General features: G+C 32.6%; 1 protein-coding gene across 2 annotated transcripts in view; it reads right to left on the bottom strand.

Annotated features, from left to right (window-relative positions):
- Positions 1 to 21,513, bottom strand: part of ATP2C1 (ATPase secretory pathway Ca2+ transporting 1) — a 140,273-nt gene that overhangs the window by 54,441 nt on the left and 64,319 nt on the right. For both annotated transcript variants that reach the window (XM_081301663.1, XM_081301664.1), the window contains 9 exons: positions 20,554 to 20,670; positions 18,097 to 18,186; positions 15,692 to 15,727; positions 12,662 to 12,723; positions 12,110 to 12,218; positions 9,967 to 10,122; positions 8,963 to 9,031; positions 7,613 to 7,688; positions 4,764 to 4,830 (listed from right to left, as the gene is read on the bottom strand). In XM_081301663.1, the coding sequence (XP_081157789.1) occupies positions 4,764 to 4,830; positions 7,613 to 7,688; positions 8,963 to 9,031; positions 9,967 to 10,122; positions 12,110 to 12,218; positions 12,662 to 12,723; positions 15,692 to 15,727; positions 18,097 to 18,186; positions 20,554 to 20,670 (782 nt within the window). The remainder of the gene's footprint in view (positions 1 to 4,763; positions 4,831 to 7,612; positions 7,689 to 8,962; positions 9,032 to 9,966; positions 10,123 to 12,109; positions 12,219 to 12,661; positions 12,724 to 15,691; positions 15,728 to 18,096; positions 18,187 to 20,553; positions 20,671 to 21,513) is intronic.

The following is a 21,513-nucleotide window of genomic DNA, read 5'->3' as shown; positions in this document are numbered from 1 at the left end:
CCTGGATTTGAATGTATATGTGCAAATATATACATATGTATGTGTGTCTGTGTGTGTGTGTATGTGTGTGTATATATATTTCATATATATATATAAAATGGGCAACATCCTTTGGATGTAACAAAATACTCATCAACTGTCATTCATAAACCTGGAACATATTGATCTTATAATACTGATTTCAGATTTCAAAAAAGCATTCTAACAGGTTCTAGCATATCCTGGTTCTTCTTTTTGCGTCTGTCCTATCAAAAAGTAACACTTCTGGGGCTGGTGTTGTAGCTCAGTAGTAGAGCACCTGCCTAGCACCTGTGAGGCACTGTGGATTTGATCCTCAGCATCACATAAAAGTAAATAAAATAAATCTATTGTGTCCACCTACAACTAAAGAAAATATTTAAAAAAAAGCAGCACTTCTGAAAATGCTGATGGCACTTTGCAGAAAAGAGGACAGATACCTTGCTTCATACATACAAAACATTTCCAATTTTAGATCTACAAGCACCTAAATGAATTTTTCCATTTCTGCTTATTTCCTTTTAATTACCTTTATATTCATACCACTAATTAGCATTTCTCCACTTATATGTAAAAAGCATGACATAAGTACCATGAAAGATGAAAGGATACCATTATATATTCTTTTAGCAAAGAAGGATGATCCAGATTCTTGCAGAAAAACACTGCCTGAGAAAATCCTTACTGTAGAGTAACTAAAACATTTTTTCTTTTTGTCCTTAGAAATAGAAGGTTTCCTTATCAATCCACAAGTGTAAGAAAACTTATTATCTAATAACTCATACTCTTGAGATTTCAATTAAATGATTAATTTTACCCATTTCTCTATAGCTTTCAGAGCTTTTTACCTAGCTCTCAGCATTAATCTTCTGATTTGTCTAATAACTATATAGTCTTTTCTGTTGATTCTCTTTATCAGAGAGAAAGTGAAAAACTACTGAATTCTCAGGTTTGCTGACTGACTGCTACAATAAAAAAACTACAAAGACTGTCTCCAGATTTCTTTTATACCTATTTAAATGAAATCCTGAGCAATATAATACAAAAAAAATAAAGGAAAATACGATAGTGATGATTTACTTTTATTATTACATCAGTTTTCCAGGCCATTCCATCATCTGCTTTCTTACTGTTTTAGTAATTTTTAACACATTTGGAAATAATTATTAAAATAATTTTTAGGGTGACAAAATATCAATAGAAATAGAAAAAATTAGATAACTAAAGATATCATAATGTGGTTGCACACTGTGGTGCATGCCTGTAATCCCAGCAGCTCAGGAGGCTGAGGTAGGAGGACATTGAGTTCAAAGCCAGCCTCAGCAAAATCAAGGCGCTCCACGCAACTCAGTGAGACCCTGTCTCTAAATAAAATACAAAACAGGGCTGGAGAGGTGGCTCAGTAGTTAGTGCCAGGTACCCTTCCCCCCCAAAAAAAAAATATCATAATGGATCTTAACTTTATAAGAGTCCAAAGGACCCAATATGATAATTGCAAAATAGAATGAATTTTATTCTATTAAAAAAGTGTTAATTTTTTTGTACTCTAGAAGATCTTGAAGAAAAAATAAAAAGTCACAATAGGTCCATCTTTACAAACAGAAATGCTCAAAAAAATCCTCAATAATTAAAAGTGGGTCCAATCACATGCCAATGGTTAATGTCTCAAATTCATGCCCCATTTTTAATTTATTTCATCTTTGTCTCATGGCTTTTTATTTTATACAGATTCTAGGAAATAAAAATTCAAATATTAGAACAAAATCAATGTATTTCAGGGCTCAGTGGTAGAGTGCTTGCCTAGCATGCATGAGGCAAGTGGATTCGATCCCAAGATTTTCACACTGCATTTTAGTTCTTTTGAGAAAAAATTAAAACATAAAAGTTTCCACTGTATCACAAATATATTTTTACTTCTTATTCATCTTATCCAGTCTTGTAATATATTCAATTTTTCCTTTTCAAATACATTGTTTTTTTAAAGTATTTTTTAAGTATTTTTTTTTTTTTTTTTTTTTTTAGCTGTAGGTGGACACAATACCTTTATTCTATTCGTTTTTATTTTTATATGGTGCCGAGGATGGAACCCACTACCTTATGCATTCTAGGCAAGTGCTCTATCACTGAGCCACAACCCTGGCCCTGCAATACACTGATTTTGTTCTAATGTTTGAATTTTTACTTCCTAGGCTCACTACAGACACAACATGGAGGATTTGTTTTCCTTCTCCTTAAGATGTCCAGGTGAGATCAGTTCTATCCTTTCTTATATCTACACATCATCATCTTTTCTTTCAACCTTAATTTTGCTGGAATTTATATCAGTATAAGGTAAGAAGCAAATATTCTAAATAGTTGCTTCCTTACTCGTATTAACTGAATTGTCTCTTCAACTTACAGATTTATAATCATTTTCCCTTAAACCTTCATATCAGTGTTCTGTTGCTGTCTAATGTAATCTGATATTTCAATAGATGGAAGAGTTAATAAAATTAACTCTCTAATTCTGTTCCCCTTAGTAACCTGATAAGGTAGTAGATCAGGTACATTGCTAGGCAACACCACTTGTAATAAAGGGATCCTCTAACTGATAAACTGTTCCTGGACTAGGAGAATCATAACTATTTACAGGAAGCTCTAGCTTTCCATTTACCAAGAACAAGTGACTCTTGTAACCACACATGCGCAGGGAACCCTGGAAAGTTTTTAAGCAAATGTTGGCTCCTGTGGGACACAAGGCTCATTTTAACCCAGTGTAGTTCCTGCGCTCACAAGGCTGCCTTCATCTCTGTGTGCTTGAGTGAAATGCTGCATGTACTGCTGTAAGAACTCTCAGAAGAGGGGTGTCTGAACTTAAACCTGCGTATTCAGGGCACAGGTACCAGATGTGGTCTGTGAAAGTGTTGTGAGTCAAAATGTTTAAGTAGAACCTAGAAAGGCTTTGTCATGGAAATTCTGATTGCTAAAGAGAAGTCTAATGACATCTAATTATACTTTCTTTGCAGATGACCTGATTTGTTTTCCTTAGTTTCACCATGATATATGTAGGTTAGAATTATTTTCATTGTGCTTGGCAAATCCTTTCAATGCATGAAGACTTGCTTTTTGCTTTAGCTTGAGAAAATATTCTTGTATTCCTTCATATATAATTTCCCCTTACCTTTTTGAAACTTCTATTGAAGAAGTATTTCTTAAAATTATTTTTCTTTGTCACTTTTATTTTTTTTATTTTTAATATTTATTTTTTAGTTTTCAGTGGACACAACATCTTTGTTTGTATGTGGTGCTGAGGATCGAACCTGGGCCGCACGCATGCCAGGCGAGCGCGCTACCACTTGAGCCACATCCCCAGCCCCAATTCTTTGTCACTTTTATCTCTTTTAGCCCTTTTATTCAATCTTTTGAGAGACCTCTTCAACCTCATACTATGGTATTACAATAGAATTTTTAATATTGGCAATCATAATCTTAATATTAAAAACTTTTTGTTTTCTGATCCTTATATACAATACTCTATTGCTCTATCATGAATGCAACAAACCTCTGAAAATAGATACTTTATTTTTATATTCACCTTCTATTCCTTGAGTTCTTTTCCCTTAATTTCTATATTGTGTTCTCTTTTTTCCTATTATCTCATCAATACTTTCTTAATTTTTTTCTATATGACAGCAGAATGCATTACAATTCTTATTACACATATAGAGCACAATTTTTCATATCTCTGGTTGTATACAAAGTATATTCACACTAATTCATGTCTTCCTACTTTGGATAATAATGTCCATCACATTCCACCATCATTTCTAAAGCCATACCCCTCCTTTCCCCTCCCCCACCCTTTTGCCCTATCTAGAGTTCATCTATTCCTCCCATGATCCCTCTCCCACTATGAATCAGCCTCCTTATATCAGAGAAAACATTCAGCATTTGGTTTTTTGGGATTGGATAACTTCACTTAGCATTATCTTCTCTAACTCCATTTCCCTGCAAATGCCATGATTTTATTCTCTTTTAACAGACACTTCTCAGAAGATGATATAAAGTCAATCAACAGATATATGAAAAAATGTTCATCATTGCTACCAATTAGAGAAATGCAAATCAAAACTACTCCAAGATGTCATTTCACTCCAGTTAGAATGGCAGCTATTATGAACAGTGCTGGCGAGGGTGTGGGGAAAAAGGTACACTCATACACTGCTGGTGGGACTGCAAATTGGTGCAGCCAATATAGAAAGCAGTATGGAGATTTCTTGCAAAATTGAGAACAGAACCACCATTTGACCCAGCTAAAGGACTTAAAAACAGTATACTATGGGACACAGCCACATCAATGTTTATAGCAGCACAATTCACAATAGCTAAACTGTGGAACCAACCTAGATGCCCTTCAATATATAAATGGATTAAAACAATGTGGCATATATACACTATATTGTATTCTCTATCTTTCATGCTGCTAGTTTTCTATTTGGCAATCCTTATCTATTTACATATGAAAATGCAATAGGGGGTTAATAATTCTAGACATCTAATACTAATTTTCTCCAGTGCCAAATATGTAGGTTTTCACTTTCCCAGATATCATTTCAATATATGGGTTTTGAACTATTTAAACATAGATATTATACTCTTCTGGGATCCATATAGTACTGACCTACACAATGAAATATGTAAGATATCTCTACCAGAGAAGGTAGGCAACAAGAAGTTTCACGTGCAAACAAAGTATTAGAACTTACCTTACACTAATTGTAAACATTTCCAAGATATCTTTTCCTAGCAACCAGCCAACCAACATGATGATACCTGGAACAAAATTAGATAGCTATTTTTCCCTTTTCTATAGAATCACCTAGAAGGGATAGAATAACAAGCTGAGGATATTTAAAAGGTTCATTCATATGAAATGGAAAATATATCAGATCACAATTACAAGGTTTTACAAATCCATTAAGCAGAGCAGTTTAAAGTTAACACTGCTTAAATCTAATACTGTGCATGTTTTACCTCTGGTTACCACTGCTCCCATCCATCCCTTGAGTAATAACTAATGGTTCAATAAAATATTACCATAATTTTTATACCATAGGAAAAAAGAAGGCAGACCTATAAAACACATAGTTCTTCTATTTATTATCAACTTTGCAAAAATAAATGTTGTACTTTTACTTTTCAGAACTTAGTATCCAGACATCACACATTAAAGTTTGTACAAACATTAAGATTTATACTGCATACGAAAGGAGACTTAGGACCTGGCTCACTTAGGACAGTTAACACATTTTAACATTTAAAAGTTGTTACTTTCAAGTTAAAAGATGAGTAAGACAATAAACATAAACCATACTTTCTGCTTTCACTTTTTATCTTTAAAAAGAATAGGGTACACCACCAGGTTTTTGAGGAAAATGGGATATTTAATAAAATAACTAGTTTAAGATTGCATTCTATTTGAATACTGAAATTTAAAACTAGTTTTTTCATATCTTTTTATAACTATAATATCTAGAAAGTGGCCCTCTAAGATCCTAACCTAAATACTACCCTGATAAAAGAAATTACATCCAAAAGAATTATACTAGGAGTCAGAAAGCTATAATCTGTGGGCCTCCTACCTGTGTTTGTAAACAGTTTATTGGAACACAATCATGTCCCTTTATTTCCTACTATCTATGGTTGCTTTCAAGCTGATGGCAAAGTTAAGTATATCTGACAGAGACCATATGGACCACAAGTCTAAAACGTTTATCATCTAGTCCTTTCACAATCTATATCTTGACCACAATCTACATCCTGACTTCATCCTATTTCAAAGATTACCCTGACAAGAAAAATTAGGCCCCATATAAAATCAGATAATCTTAGGGTGAAGCATATTTATCAGTAAATTTGAGATGGTTTTATGGCACAGTGTTAATACAAACTGAAAATTAGCTAGAACATCCTTCAACTTATCAAATTTGCCATTAAATTTCTGTAAGTAGCAATCATCAAATGAAAGTAGCTATAAGTACACACCAGTTGAACACAAAAGCCTTCTACATTATGTTTAAGATTACAACAGATTATCATAAATGTGTATGAATATAAAGACAGAAAAACAGCATTAATAAAGAATTATAACTGAAATTATGTAACATAAATATTGCTTTAAATTGCACTATTGACTTTAAAACACTAAGATAGCTATAACATTAAAAAGGTAGAAAAGTAAAAAAAGATGAGACTCTAAAATTAATACACGTATTCAATGTATTATAAGAATGTCATTTGAAGGCTGGGGTTGTGGCTCGTGGTAGAGTGCTTATCTCACATGTGTAAAGCACTAGGTTCAATCCATAGTACCACATAAAAATAAAAATAATACATAAACAAAATATAGTTATTGAATAAAGAATGGATTATAAAATTAATGGTACTAGAAAAATTAACTTGAGTAAAAAATTTTTACCTCTTCCATCAGCTTTATAATTTTAAAATAAATTTTAAATAAAACAGTAAATTAAGTATCAAAAATTAAAACTATAAAGGGGATACAAACTATAAAGAGTAGCTCAAAGGTAAAGCATGTTTCTAGCATGTGCAAGGCCCTGGGTTCCAACCCTAGCAAGGTCATAAATAAACAAGAGAAAAACTATAATAAAACACTGTTTATAAACATTCTTATAAACATGGAGTTAGCAAGTCCTTACGAACAGAAAAACAGCAGAAACCATAAATGCAGAAAACATCAATAAAAGGGTGCTAAAAGACTCAGGAAGAGAATGTTTCAATTATATCTCCCTTCTACCAAGTAGATTATCTATCACTCCAAAGCAATTTTAAAATTAGGGGAAAAAATACTGAAACTTAAGCAAGAAAATAATTGATATCCTACTTATATAAAAAGCTGCTACCAATCTAACTCAAGCCATAAGACAGGACAAAAGAAATGCCTTGCAAATAAAAGGACTTAAATAAAAGGACTCAACAGACATCTGACAAAGTATACAGTTTCTTTAATAATGAACTACAAAATATTTTTTTCACCTGTGAAGTTAATGACAAAAGTCAAAGTTGACAAAAAGCTTTAAAATTACATGGATACTCTTGAATCAATAACTTTACTTCTAAACATGTGTCCTAAAGAAACAAGAGTTATTTATAATGAAGTATTGGCACTTAAGAATTATAAGTGTATATTAAAAAATTAAAAACCTAAAGAAATGTCTAAAAAGATGTTTGATAAATTCACAAAAATCAAACATTATGCCACCTTTCAAATTTGTTTTAGGTGAACCATCCATTTGATGACAAGATGTTTACGACAGGATAGGTTAAACAAAAAAGCCCTGTCCATAAAATAATGCTATCACAGTAACAATACTAAAATATTTACAGAAATGCTGATTAGAGAAATTACAGAGTTCATTCCTCCCCCACATTTGTTTTCTGTAGAAAAAGACAATGGTTCAGGGTTGGTTTTATAATTTAAAAAAAAATATATTAAAGAAAGCAAATAAATATGACTATAACAACTCTACCCTTCACACTCAGAAAAGCAAGCCCGAGTAAAAATAAAATATATACATACTCACTCTTCTCTTACCTATTATACCAAAGGAATAAAAGGAAAGTTGTTTTCCTAAGAGATCCATGCTCTTCTGCAGAGGGGTTTTTGGTGCCTTGACAAATTAGAGAGTATCACTATAATTAGCTAAATTTAATATACTTTACCAGGTGCTAGGAACTCTGCTAAGGGATTGACATACCCATTCCAAAAAGTTAACCTCAGAACTCCCCCATAAGCTAAATATTACCACCTTAACTAAAGAAACTGAAGCTTAAGATTTTAAATGATACTCAAGGTCACACAGTAAGAAATGGAAAAACTCCTGATTTTTAAAACCCTATTTAATTTAAAAGATGCACTCTCTATGCTTCCCACTGAGGAAAAAACTTCTCTCTCTCTCCTACATGTTTCTCCAGGACTTTATTACCATCAGCTAGCTCCCTTACACTTCCAATTTTTCTCCTTCCTATATCCACAAACATCCCAGATTTTTTATCCTGTAGGCTCCCTGATTGCTAACTTCCTTGGAATGGATTTCTACAATGTATCACAAATTGAGTCTTACAAGTTACTTGAGAAATCCAGATTTTGGAAGAATAAGACATTTACAGAACACAACTCCCTTTTTTATACATAAAAAGCATTTTAAAAGAGAAAATGCATCTTTAATACTTTTCATCAAAAATATCTTCTATGTTCTTTTATTTGGCAATTCTCCTGCCACCCCAAACCTGGAATTATGTAGATAGAAATTTTAATAGAAGCTATGTTCTGAGGTACACAATAACATAATAATTAGTAATCCAAAGGTACAGCACATACTTAGCACATGTGATGCCCTGAGTTTAATTCCCAGCAACAAATACAAAAAAACAGTAGTCTTTAAAACTGATATAGTAAAGCCAATTTCTACAAAGAGCATTATCTATTAAAAAAATTATGACTAGGGCTGGGGATGTGGCTCAAGCGGTAGGGCGCTCGCCTGGCATGCGTGCGGCCCGGGTTCAATCCTCAGCACCACATACAAACAAAGATGTTGTGTCCGCCAAAAACTGAAAAATAAATATCAAAAGTTCTCTCTCTCTCTCTCCCCTCTCTCTTTAAAAAAAAAAAAAAAATATATATATATATATATATGACTATAAACCTCATTCTACTATAAATAATGAAAAAAGATCAAATCTTTTGGAATACTGACATTGTAAATTTAGGACCTACTTATTATAAGCTTCCAAATTATGTTTCTAAACAAAGACATATGAGTGATAACAAAATATTGCTTTCAGTAGTATACACAAGAATCCACCAATATTCTCATTTCCTCTACTTAATGATCAAATATTTCAGAATTGAAACAAATACATCATCAACATATTAAGTACTCACTTCTTCTGCTTGCATCATTTTAAAAACTTCTCCAAATTCAGAATTTTCTCCTGTTCCGATAACAATGCCCTAACAGGAAAAGCAGGAAAATTCATTTGCATTCAGATATAATCACTTCTCTCATCCAAAACATACAAAAAAAACACCTTTTAGTCCCATTCTTCAAAGACTATCCATAGACCTGACAACACATCCAAGAGCTCCCTTAGCAAATTTTTTGTCATCATGATTAGTATTTACCCATTATAACACAAACCTTGTAAATAAACATTTCATTAAACTTATTACTGACTCAATTATGACCCCCTTTTATGTATATTAATATTTATAAAATTCAAATCTGTCTTATACTCAGACATTTAATGGTAATTTCTTATTTCCCCTCCTATGCTACTCAATGGTACCTTTTATATTCGTGCAGTACTAGAATCCAGAGAGCAAAATAGTTGACATTGATCAGTAATTAGGTGAACACTACGTAGTCAGAACATTATAGCCATATTAACTAAATTAAAAAATTTTTTAACTAGTAATGAACATAACCATGAAACCACTATTTACCTATAAAAAGGAACAGATATGCCATGAATGGAAAATACTCCTATAATATCCTAGTAATTTGTGAGGCTAAGGCAGGAAGATTACAAGTTTGAGGCCAGCCTGGGCAAACGAGTGAGACCCTATGTCAAAATAAAAACAAAAAAGGGTCTATACAGCCTGAGGGGTTCAATCCCCAGAACTACAGAAACAAAACAAAAAGGAACAGATAAGGCCTATGATCTAACAGATGGCAAAACTATGGATATATTTCATATATTTGTATTTCAGGGGCATAGCTTCTCTTCAATCTCACAAATAGCTGACAAGGGTTAGAGTCAATATACTTTCTCTTTGTTATTTTAAAAAACAAATACACATGAAATTAGCAGAGAAGAATCAAGAAAATGGTAAAAACAAAGGAACTGTTTAGGGAAAGAAAAAAAAAAAAAAAAACAGAAAACTACCTTTGCTTTGCCACATCTGACTAGCGTTCCCATGAAGGCAATGTTACTTCTTGATGCAAGATCTCCATTAGTTGCAGCTGGCTGAGGAGCTGTCACCTTAGAACAAGGTGTTGTCTCTCCTGTCAAGCTAGACTCATCAATGGAAAGATCCACAGCCTTAGAAAACAAAACATTCCATAAATTCAAGTTTGTTCTCATTTAACATCTTAAGAGTTCATAACCATTACTTCTTCCTTAAATATCCCAGTTCCATGGATTACCTTCATCTTGTGTCATTAACCATTACTCTACAACAAAAAGACCAAAACCAATCATACTTTTTAAATGAGGTCAACAAAACTTGAGACATACAAAGTAGAATGCTCTACCATAAGACTAGGTTAGCCTAAACTTAAAAATACCATGAGAGAAACAGAGACCATAGCTGAGATTCTCTTTTTAGAGAAAACCCAACTTTCATGACAAAACATCATTACCTAGTTTCATCATGCCCTAAAGTTCTGAAAACTTGTTTGGCAGATTAAAGCCAATCATGATAAAAAGAGGTATATGAATAAAGGTTTTTTAAAAAGGCACTGAGACAATCATTTCATCACTTGGCACTCTATTTTCTTAAAATTCTTCTTGCTATACATTCCCATATTATTTCAAATTAAATTATATAAGAACAAAAAATGTACATAAATATTTCCATGCAGATCATGAATATGAGAATGTATCTTCCCACTCTGCAACACAGTCCAATTCTGAGGGTTTCACTCTTAATAAAATATTCACCTACCCAAGCACACAAATAAATCATCATTTTATGTGTAGAAAGTGCTGCAGATATGGACTAACTATGTTTCTGAAAGTATGGACCACAGAAGAATATCTTCCAAACATGTTATAACAAGCATTATGTGTAATCTAGTAGGTAGATAGATACATACATATAAGGGAGGATACTGAGAGTAAGTTAGTTTTGCAAATAATTAGTTAAAAGTTAAACAGTTTCCCCTAATGTAGTATATCTCAAAACTCTCAATAAACTAGAAAGATTCAGCTCATGGGGAATACAGCAGAAGTTCTCGGCAAGAGCAGTAGAACCAGTATCATTTTTACCACCTGAGAGCTTATTAATGCAATTGTACCTTAAACCAAGGGTGAGGAAAGTAAACCTAACAGACTACTTACAAACCCTCCATTCTAATGCATGTTTGAGAATGAACTTTATGTCAGAAGCTCTTATTCAAGGGTCTAAAGGACACTTTGGGGGAAACTAAGAGCTAGTTCATGATTTTAACAATTGTGCAGGCTAATTCACTTACCCAACAAATACTTATAACATTTATTAGTGCTTACAATGTACCCTGTGGTATCAAATATAGTAGGAGAATCAGCAGTAAACAAAACAAAGTTCTTATTCTCAGCTATTATTCTAATGGGAAAATGTTTCTAAAAATAAACAAGCATAAATCTATACTATCAAGTAGGAAAAAAACACAAGTATAATATGGACAGAGCAACATTTCAGATAAAAGAGAACACTCCTCAAAAGAAGGTAACCCTTCTGCTGAGCCCAGACAGACATGAGGACTCCAAACCTGAGGGCCATGAGGGAGACAAAGCATTTCAGGCAAAGGGAGCAAAAAGTTACAAAGACCTTGGAGATAACAACCTCCATGGTATATTCATATGCTAGGTAAACACAAAGATCTGAATACAGCTGCTCCACTGTCTTCTCTATCTCTGTTCAGTACTGCTCTTTTTGTCACTGCCAAAGCCATGTTGTGTCTGAGGCGTTCTTTTCAACTAAATGAGAAAAATGAACTTTTCTTAATTACTAAATTCTATCTTATTTTATAATAAGTAATTTGCATACACATATAGTATACTCCCTAATTACAAGAGTCCTATCATCTCTTTTTGTCTCCCAGAGTGCCTAAAACACAGGTTTTCATAAATATATGCTTATGTATACCTCAAAAGAATGTATAAGAGAGACAGATATATTTTAAGGGAAAAAAATGTTTACTTTGCCACTATTTAAACTTGAACACCAAGTTTTTGAAAACAATAATGTATTAATCCTTAAAAATGCTAATTTTTATCCTTTGACACCCACTATTTTCACTTCTCATAAACATATCCTCAAACTTACCTCAAACAAGCGTAAATCAGCAGGAACTCTGTCCCCAACAGAAAGGCAAACCGTATCACCTGGAACCAAGTCTCGGGCAAGTGTATGCTCTAATTTTCCTTCACGCACACTGTAACATGAAACAGAAAAATTACCATGGTTTTTAGAGGAAAAAAAAAGCCAAGCCACTGATGTTTGTGTGCTCTTATTAATAAAAATTCTCAAATGATAGAAAAATCATTGGGAAAACTGACTAGTCGTTTAAGGGTAAAACATGAAAATCAAAGAAACCTTCTTAAATTATGTGGATCTATTTCATTACCCTGCTCAGAACAGTGCTCAGCAGCACATACAATAAACTGTTGAATAAAGCTATGTTTCAAGAATATCAAAATTAGAACTTTAAACAGTGCAATTTTGCTATATTGATCAAAGCAAGAATTTTTCATGTCAGATTAATCATTTCTTCCTTATGTTTTGTCAAAGCTGGGGCTGCAAAGGATATTGTACTAGTCACACTCAATTTCTATTCTTAAAGGGGTGGAAATCTCTTTCAGAAAAAAAGGATCGTACCAGTGGCATTCTGGTGGCACAAGTTTACTCAATTCTTCAAGAGATTTTTCTGAACGATATTCCTATGTGAAGAAAAAAAAAAGGACTTAATATTCATAAAAATGCTTATAAAGAAATGCAAATATGTATGTACCTATAAGTATATCCCATCTAGACTTAAATATCTCAACCATTTATTTAAAATTTCTCCCAATTCTTATCTTTTACTTGACTTGTGCTTATATTCTTTAAAAATGTTCCATATTAACATTATACCAATCAAACAATTCTGATAATTAACTACTGCCAATTTTATATTTTAATATTCAGGGTGTAAACGTAAGGTTATTTAGAAGAAACTGAAAACTGATTTGTATGTCCAAAGAATCATTAAAAAGTTAAGATCAGTGACGCTTATAATTAAGATAATTTTACACTTGGTATACAATGCCGAAGAAGTCACAAATGATTATCTATATGTACCATTAACAGATGCATATGCTACCTGCAGTGGTTTAAAGAAAAAGTTTTGTTTACAAAAAACAGAGGGTAAACAAGGAGTGAGATGTAACTGACCCCAAAATGATGGACTCTCTTCCCAACTCCTTAAATCATATGAAAGGGACTAGTAATTAGTCCATGTTTTCATTAGTACTTTTTTTTTAGTTGTAGACGGACACTCTACCTTCGTTTTATTTATTTATTTTTATGTGATGCTGAGAATGGAACCCAGTGCCTCACACGTGCTAGGCAAGCACTCTACCACTGAGCTACAACTACAGCCCTTCCGTTAGTACTCTTGCTTCATGCAACATCCCTGTTACTTTTGGGCTCTTGTCTGCACTAAGCACACCAACCTTTTGACCTAAGGTTAAAAGGGAGAGAGATAATAGCAGGAATGAAAGGTGAGGAATATTTTGAAATGGCTACAGTGCTAGTACTAGCCGTAATTTCACATTCATCACACACTTAAAATGAAAATGCAAAGCTGTATGAAAATTACAAATCCCAACCCCATACACAAAGGATGGTAAAGAATTTGAAAGTTTTAACCAAAAATTCCACAAAAGGCCAGAAAACACTCACCAATCCTAGATCCCAGTAATAAATCACACAGACACTACCAATCTTTATTTGTCTTTTCAAAGTTATATAAAGACAGTATCATTATAATGACCATTATATGGCCAAGAAGGAATAAAATGGTGTAGGGAGGTGGGATTAGAAAGAGATAGAAGGGCAAACAAATATACAAAAAGAATATAAAAAGCACTCTTATCCTAAGCACAGATTAAAAGTACTAAAGTGATAAAACATTGTTTTGTGATATATTTTTGATAAGGAGTTTTCTGACAAAGCATTATGGTTGGTTCGACTGAATATAAAAATATCTTGTGAGAAAGTTCTTTCAATTTCTGAATACAGAATATTTTGTGGGGTTCAAAGATGTTTGGGGAAACGAGTTACATGTATGTAAGCAACCAGACCTAATAATTTGAATCTGGGCTTTTTATAATGTTTTGTCCTTTTTTTTTTTTGAGATTTCTATCAAATGAACCCATCATAGAATACTTAGCAGTTTTAGCCACTGCATTTAAAGTAACAGAGTATCTCTTTGTAAAATTCCATACCAACTATGTTACAACTGCAATTTTGCAGGATATTTTGAGGGTAGGGGCTTTTTATTTGCAAAGACAAAAGAAGGTCTTCTATTATAGAGTGGTAATATTTGTAGGACTTCTTCTGAAGAAGGGCATTTCATACATCCAACACATTATTAAAGATGCAAGAAGTTTCATTTACTGGCACAATGGGTCATATCTTTCACTTGGCCAAATGAATAGTTGCCCTGAATGATACCTAGACTGGAATAACCTAAGCTAGACTAGCCAACTTCACCTGCCCCAAAGCAACATACATGTATTCTAAGCAAGAAGATTCTCCCCCAAAAGAATGGCCTAATGAAGTTCAAAAACTTGCAAATAATCTGATTCCAACTAACTTTCTATACTAAGATATTATAAAACAAATAATTTACTATGTTACAGACTGTCTAAGAGACTGAGACAGTGACAGGGAATATACCCAGGGAATAAACTGTAGATGTGAAGATAATCACAATCACTCAAAATATAGCATTAGGAATCAAAACAACATTCACTTCAGGATGATAAACAGCATTACGTAAATATTCTACTCTTATTTACCCTACATTAGTTAAAACTATGAGAATTATCAAGAGTCTGAAATGTTATTCCAAAATCTACAAAACCTGAAGACATTTAAGCAAACATAAAATCAAACCTACATTTCTGTTTATGCCTATACTTTTTAATAGAAATTCTGGTATCATCTCTACATTATTCATAATAGTTTTTTAGCTGCTTCTCATATTTCTTTAATGTTTCAATGGCTATGCAGTGTAAGAGGTCTGATCCAAATCAGAATATCCCTTGAAGAATGGAATATTAAAGTGTGGGGGAGGGGGGTCACCAACTGTTTCAGAAGCATTTTAATTACCAAAAAAAGTTCAAATAAAATAAGATTAGAAAATAAATTCAGTAAATAAAAGGGAAAAACTGTGCTCAAGGAATCAATCACAGAAATCCACTAAATTTTCTTCAGATGATACTTGAGAAGTTGACCATTTAATTCTGCACTCTTTGCTTCATCTGATCTTTATTAGATACTGAAGCATAAGAGTATTATAAAACCATAAACCCTGGCCTGATTTTTTAATTAGAAAATTATTTTAAATTATTGCTGGACTGTATTTATATTACTGTGCTTTTTTGCTCCCAACTGCTTTAACTATTCTTAAGACTACCAAATTAAAAAGCAGATTTTTTTCATCTCACTACCTATACCAAAGAAATACCTTAGCCTCATGAACTTCCTTGAAGAGTTCTTTATATCTGAATTACTTCAAATACAAAAAGTAAACTGTTGGACAGGAACTTTCACCATCAACAACTATAAATATTACCATAAGCGTCTTTAATTTTATAAGTAACATCATTTTTACATTGGCAAAATAGATTACTCACTCACCTGAACAAAGGCAACTGTAACAACAATAAGTATTGCCTAAACAAAACAAAGAAAAAACCTTTTAAATCAGACACTGACATTAACTATATGCAGTCCCAAGATAACATATTTTAAATACTTATGTCAGATGGAGAAGAAATCACAGCTTTGAAGCCTGATGGGGGAACAATCAAACAATGGCTTGCCATCCCCCCAAAAAGCTTCTCAAACTTTTTGATCTTAGAACCCCTTTAGGCTCACACAAACTGAGGACCTGCTTGTTTATGTGGGTTTTATTTCCTATTTTAATACTTTTACAATTACTCGGTATTACTTTCTACTTATTAATTTGTGTTTAAAATTTTTTATGTCAACACAACTTTTTTTCTGAAAAATGTATTTTCTAAACAATTGTAAGAAAAGTGGAAGATTCATTCATTCATTCAGTGGTACTGGATCTTGCACATCCTAGGAAAATATTTAATCCACTATACCTCAGGTCAAATTTTTCTATATTTAATATCTGACTTAATTATTATTATTCAATCTGCTATTATTCAATCTGCTGCAATATACTGTTCAGGCAGAAGCAGCAGAATGAGAGGATTTTTAAAAGGAAATATAGGAAAAAAATCAAGTCTCAGAAAACAGATGGAAAAGGGAGGAATATTTTAATAGCTATTCCAGATGACTATGGATAGTCTTCTTAGCTACTATACCCTAAAACTTCATAGGCACCACTTAAAGGTAATTTGAAATGCAGAATTTAAAACCACAACAAGACACTTTCCTTAACCTACTATGTCAAAATTCATTGATCAATCTTGAATTTTTTTAAATATTTTTTTAGTTGTAGATGGACACAATACCTTTAGTTTATGTATTTGTTTATTTTTTTAAATGCAATGCTGGGGAACAAACCTAATGCCTCACACATGTTAGGCAAGCGCTCTACCACTGAGCCACAAACTCATCCCTCAATCTTGCATTTTTAATCTTTTTTTTTTGGGGGGGTGGAATACTGGGGATTGAATCCAGGAGTGCTCTACCACTTGTCGATATTGTTACATTACCAGCATTTTTTAGTTTTATTTTGAGACAGGGTCTCACTAAGTTGCCCAGGCTGGCCTCAAACTTGCAATCCTCCTGCCTCAGTCTTCCAAGTCACTGGGATTATAAGCATATACCAACATACCCAGCTTCAATCAAACTTTTACCCTGCAAATATTCTAAATGTTGATTCCTTTCCTAATAATTTTAAAACTACACATATTTGTTGAAATCAATGCAATCTCATTAGTCTAATGTTTTAGAAAGCTATTTAGAGCTCACAACAGTGAATAAAACTTATCAGAATTTTTAATTATTGCTTGAAAGCCTGAATTTTATCATTAACAATGTTATCCTTTCAAGTAAAAAACTAGGCCACTTCACATTGTCCTTTCCTTTGACCATCATACTTCAATACACAATAGTGTTTAATCACATTTCCCATTTCATTACACATATGTTCAAACAAGGTATATAATCAAGGGTATATTACAAAGAGTCTTGCCAGCAAAATTAATTTTTACTGCTCTATCAAAAACATTCTTAAGAGAAATAATGAAACAATATTATCATTATTTGGGAACTCTGATTTGTGCTAACAAGACTCTAAAAGTTTTATATGCTATTATTTTTGTGCCATTGATAACAAAAGTCTACAGTAAAAAGAAAAATAATGCTTTAGTGTTATTAAAATAGTTTCAACCTCACATAGCCCTGGAACAAAACTCTGGGACTCCTGGGTATCCAAAAGCATTAGTTCAAGAAATACAGTTCTGCATTAATATCCACTACATTCTTAAGCATACCACATATGCTTTAATGAATGCTTGAACTTACTAAAAGTTTTTATACTGCAATAAAACATGGTACAAGAAAAAAATTATTCAAAGCTATAATAACCCAGCTGAAAATAATAAAATTGTATACAGCAAACATAGTGTGCAATGTTGAAAAATGTTTTTAATTCCAAAGGTCAGGCTTTAGTTCGCAATTAGTACAAATAGCTTCAACTGAAAAGTAAAAGGAATTTTATATTTAACTGGAAAATTATTATGCACTATTTCATACCTATTATTAAATAATTTTCAGAGGTGCCAATCACAGACCTTTAAACAATACTGAAGATTATTACTACAACTGCCAGGCACAGTGGCACATGCCTATAATCCCAAATCAGGGTTGAGATAGGAGGATCACTCGAGCCCACAAGTTCAAGGACATCCTGGACAACACAGTGAGAGCCCATCTCAAAAATGAACAAAAACGACTAATACAATTAAAAGTAGATTCATATATTAACTAAAAAACCTGAAAGTTTTAATTCATTTCAAAAAAAATTTTACACAGTTAACAAATTAAAATGTGTTTTTTCTTACCACAGTGATACTGACGGCATCATCAAACTGATGCATTAAGACACTGATGACTGCAGAAGCCAGAAGCAGCATAATAAGGGGATTTTTAAACTGAAAGTAAAAACAAATAGCAATTCATCACTGTTTTTACACAAATGATAGTTTTGTACTATCTCAGCAAAGGCTCAAAAGGACATGATTTGAAAAATATGAGAGTTTACATTCGGTTTATTTTATATGTTTTCAATTACTCAAAAGGAAGGAAGCTATATTTAATTACATATAAAAGCTTCACAGTGGCTCCTTTTCAGAAAGAGAAAATATCAACATTTAAAACAAAGAATTCCCAATTTCTTATATCATACATGTATTTGAGCATTATATTAATTTAATAAATAAAGCTGTTCTGAATTTCTACTGCATCTAGAAAAAGCTGAGTCCAATTTTTAAGCTAAAGATTTAGGATAAACACAAGTTAGAACACCTAAATCATGTGATTTAAACATTCCACAAATAGGTAAATTTGTGTAGATAACAATGCTGTGGTTGACGCACATGCCACAGGTATAACCCCCAGAGATGGCCAGGAAAAGACACTAAGATCCACTCCACAAAAGAAAATGAGGATTTTCCTCAAGGCTAGTTTTCTTTTATTTGACAGAAACAGAACCATATCATAACCAATCCAATTAGGCAGCACTTAAAAGGCCAACTAACAGAACCACCCCAAATTCTTCCAGTTAGACTTACTCCTAATGTTTTTCCTATGCTAAAGTGATACATCACTGTCAAAGTTGCAAAATAAATGTGTTACAAAGAGTCTTGCCAGCAAAGAGTCCCAGGCCCTAGACATCACAGTCTTTATGAATACAGAAGCCACAGCTCCATTGCTGTGGTTTCAATACTACTTCACCAGAGACTCACAAAAGGAACTTGTAACAAATGCCAACAATGCCCAGGTTCACACCAGACCAATTAAATTAGAATCGCAGGGCACTGGATCCAGCATCAGATTTTTTTAAACAATCTCTAATTGAGTCCAGGGAGTAAGGGTAGGGGTGGGGCAGACATCACTGCTCTAGCAAAATAAAATTACAACTGCAATATAGTTAAGGTCTGACAAACCACGGCCCAATGCAATTCCTGTCACCTGTGTGGCAACTTAATCATCACCCAGATTCATCACCTTGTGAAATGGAACCTTATATCAAGGAATTTGTGATAAGGATTAACTACAAATGTACTGTGTAAACCATAAAACTCTATTCAAAATGTAGCTGTTAACCATCACATTTTAAAAGCAATGCCCATGGTCTTTTCTACCCTGCTAAAAAGGCTGTGCCATAGTACTAATTAAGCATACCACTTGGTAGGCTGTAGACACCAGACAAATGTTTACGGAACCACAAATTCAGAGTTCTGTGAAAGGAGTTAAGAGTCACCCAGTACTTTATGATTAACAACTGATATTTTCTGTTAATTGTTGTTTATGCTTATATGTGTACTGTTTAATTTTCACAGAAATCCCAAGAGACAGGCTCTTTAGCTTTAGTAACAAGAAAAAATAAAAATTCAAAGCATTTCCAGAGTAAACTGTGTTAATATTTCTGAAGTTTTACATAAGATGAAACTATGGTAAATATGAGAATACAATTATGTAAAGTAAAAAATATTCCATAAAATAAGACACATACACAAAGATCTTTCAATCCCTAAAATTTCGATTTTGCCACTTTAGACAAACTCACATGCAAAGTTAAGACTGATAAATCTGTGCTCTTTATCAAGCAAGACCCTTTAGAAAAGTTAAACATAAATCTTCTTAAAAAAGAACCTACTGGAAGGGGCAGGGGAGAAATGTGCTGGTTAAAGGCATTGAATTTTTCTTTACTAAAAAGAACTTATTTGTTTAGCAAACCATCCCCACTAGTTAAAAGTTTTTACACAAACATAATTGTTATTAAAAAATCCTATAATGTCTTTCCTAAAAGATTAGAATAATAATATCATTATAAATAGCTTACTATCTATGCAGGTTATAGCCTTTTATAACAGAGGTTAAAGAAGATTATACAGTTGGTAAAAAAATAAGATCTAATTTATACCCAGGCACTTAAGAGTTTAAATTGCTGAACTTAAATAATTTTCTAAACTGGCCATGATTGCCTTAAAAATTATTAGCATTCCTATAATTAAAATAGTACATGTTCAATATCTGCAAAGGAAATTACAGCCAACAAGATCATCTTTGTGTGATCTATTAGTATAGAAAATGTTGCCCTTTAAAAGTTATAAACTAAAAATTACAGAAATTCCAGCCTAACAGTAAATGCTAACATATTGAAATTATTAGAGAAAAATGTTTTTTAAAATTTATTTTCTTTCTCCATAAATAACCTCACAAAAGTAAACAACTACATTTAAAAAAAAAAATCCACATAAATTAACACAGAAGAGAAACAAATTAAAGTATCTTACCTGAGAAATATACTTCTTCCATAGTGGCTCATCTTCACTGATATCAAACTCATTCCAGCCATGGAAGGCTCGCCTATGACTAACCTCGCATTTGTTTAGACCATTCTGAAGATCAGCCTATTCAATTTTATATACAAAAGTTATCAAAAATGTTAGCACAGAACAAAAGAAGAAAAACATAAAAGACTACACAGTGTATGAACACATCTACAGGAAGTTTACAATTGTGAAATCTAATGTATGGTTACAAAAAGCTTCTCAGTAGTTACCTGGAGATAATCAACTCCAAAGGGACATGTGGAAGTCTTTTTTTTTTTTTTTTTAATATTCTTTAGTTATACATGGACACAATATTTTTATTTATTTATTTTTAGGTGATGCTGAGGATTGAACCCAGTGCCTTGCATATGCAATGCAAGCACTCTGCCACTGAGCCACAGCCACAGCCCCTGTCAGAGCCTTTTGGAGTGATTAAATGTTCCGTTTAATTGTGGTATCAGTCACATTTTCAAAAGGCAAACTGTACATTTAAAATCAGTGCATTGCATTTTATGTAAATTATACCTCAATAAAATTGATTTTCAAAAACTGTAAGCAACAAGATAGGAGTTTAACAAACTCATTTTTATAATCAGAAAGAGATAATACAAACCAGTCCCTACTACATCCTAACCAGCTTTTTTATTTTTAATGTTGTTTACTAAAATTATTTTCCAAAAGAATATTTAGAGGTTATAAATGCCTGCCTCATTCTCCAAGTCTATCAAAACCCTAAGGTTAATATTACTTTTTGTTCTTGGATTGTACAATTATTTTAGGCTGGAAATTTGTACTTCTTAAGTTATTTAAGGTAATTAAGATGAACTTATTCACGGGACATTATAATACCATCTATGATAATACCATATAAATCCTTCAGTTACTATATCATGTTTTCTATGGTAGCTATTATTAAAAAAA

Source organism: Spermophilus citellus (genome assembly GCF_964194105.1).
Source record: "Spermophilus citellus genome assembly, chromosome: 7".
NCBI classification, from domain to species: Eukaryota; Metazoa; Chordata; class Mammalia; order Rodentia; family Sciuridae; genus Spermophilus; species Spermophilus citellus.
Note: the sequence above shows the minus strand (reverse complement) of the source record. Positions and strands in the feature narration are given on the sequence as shown.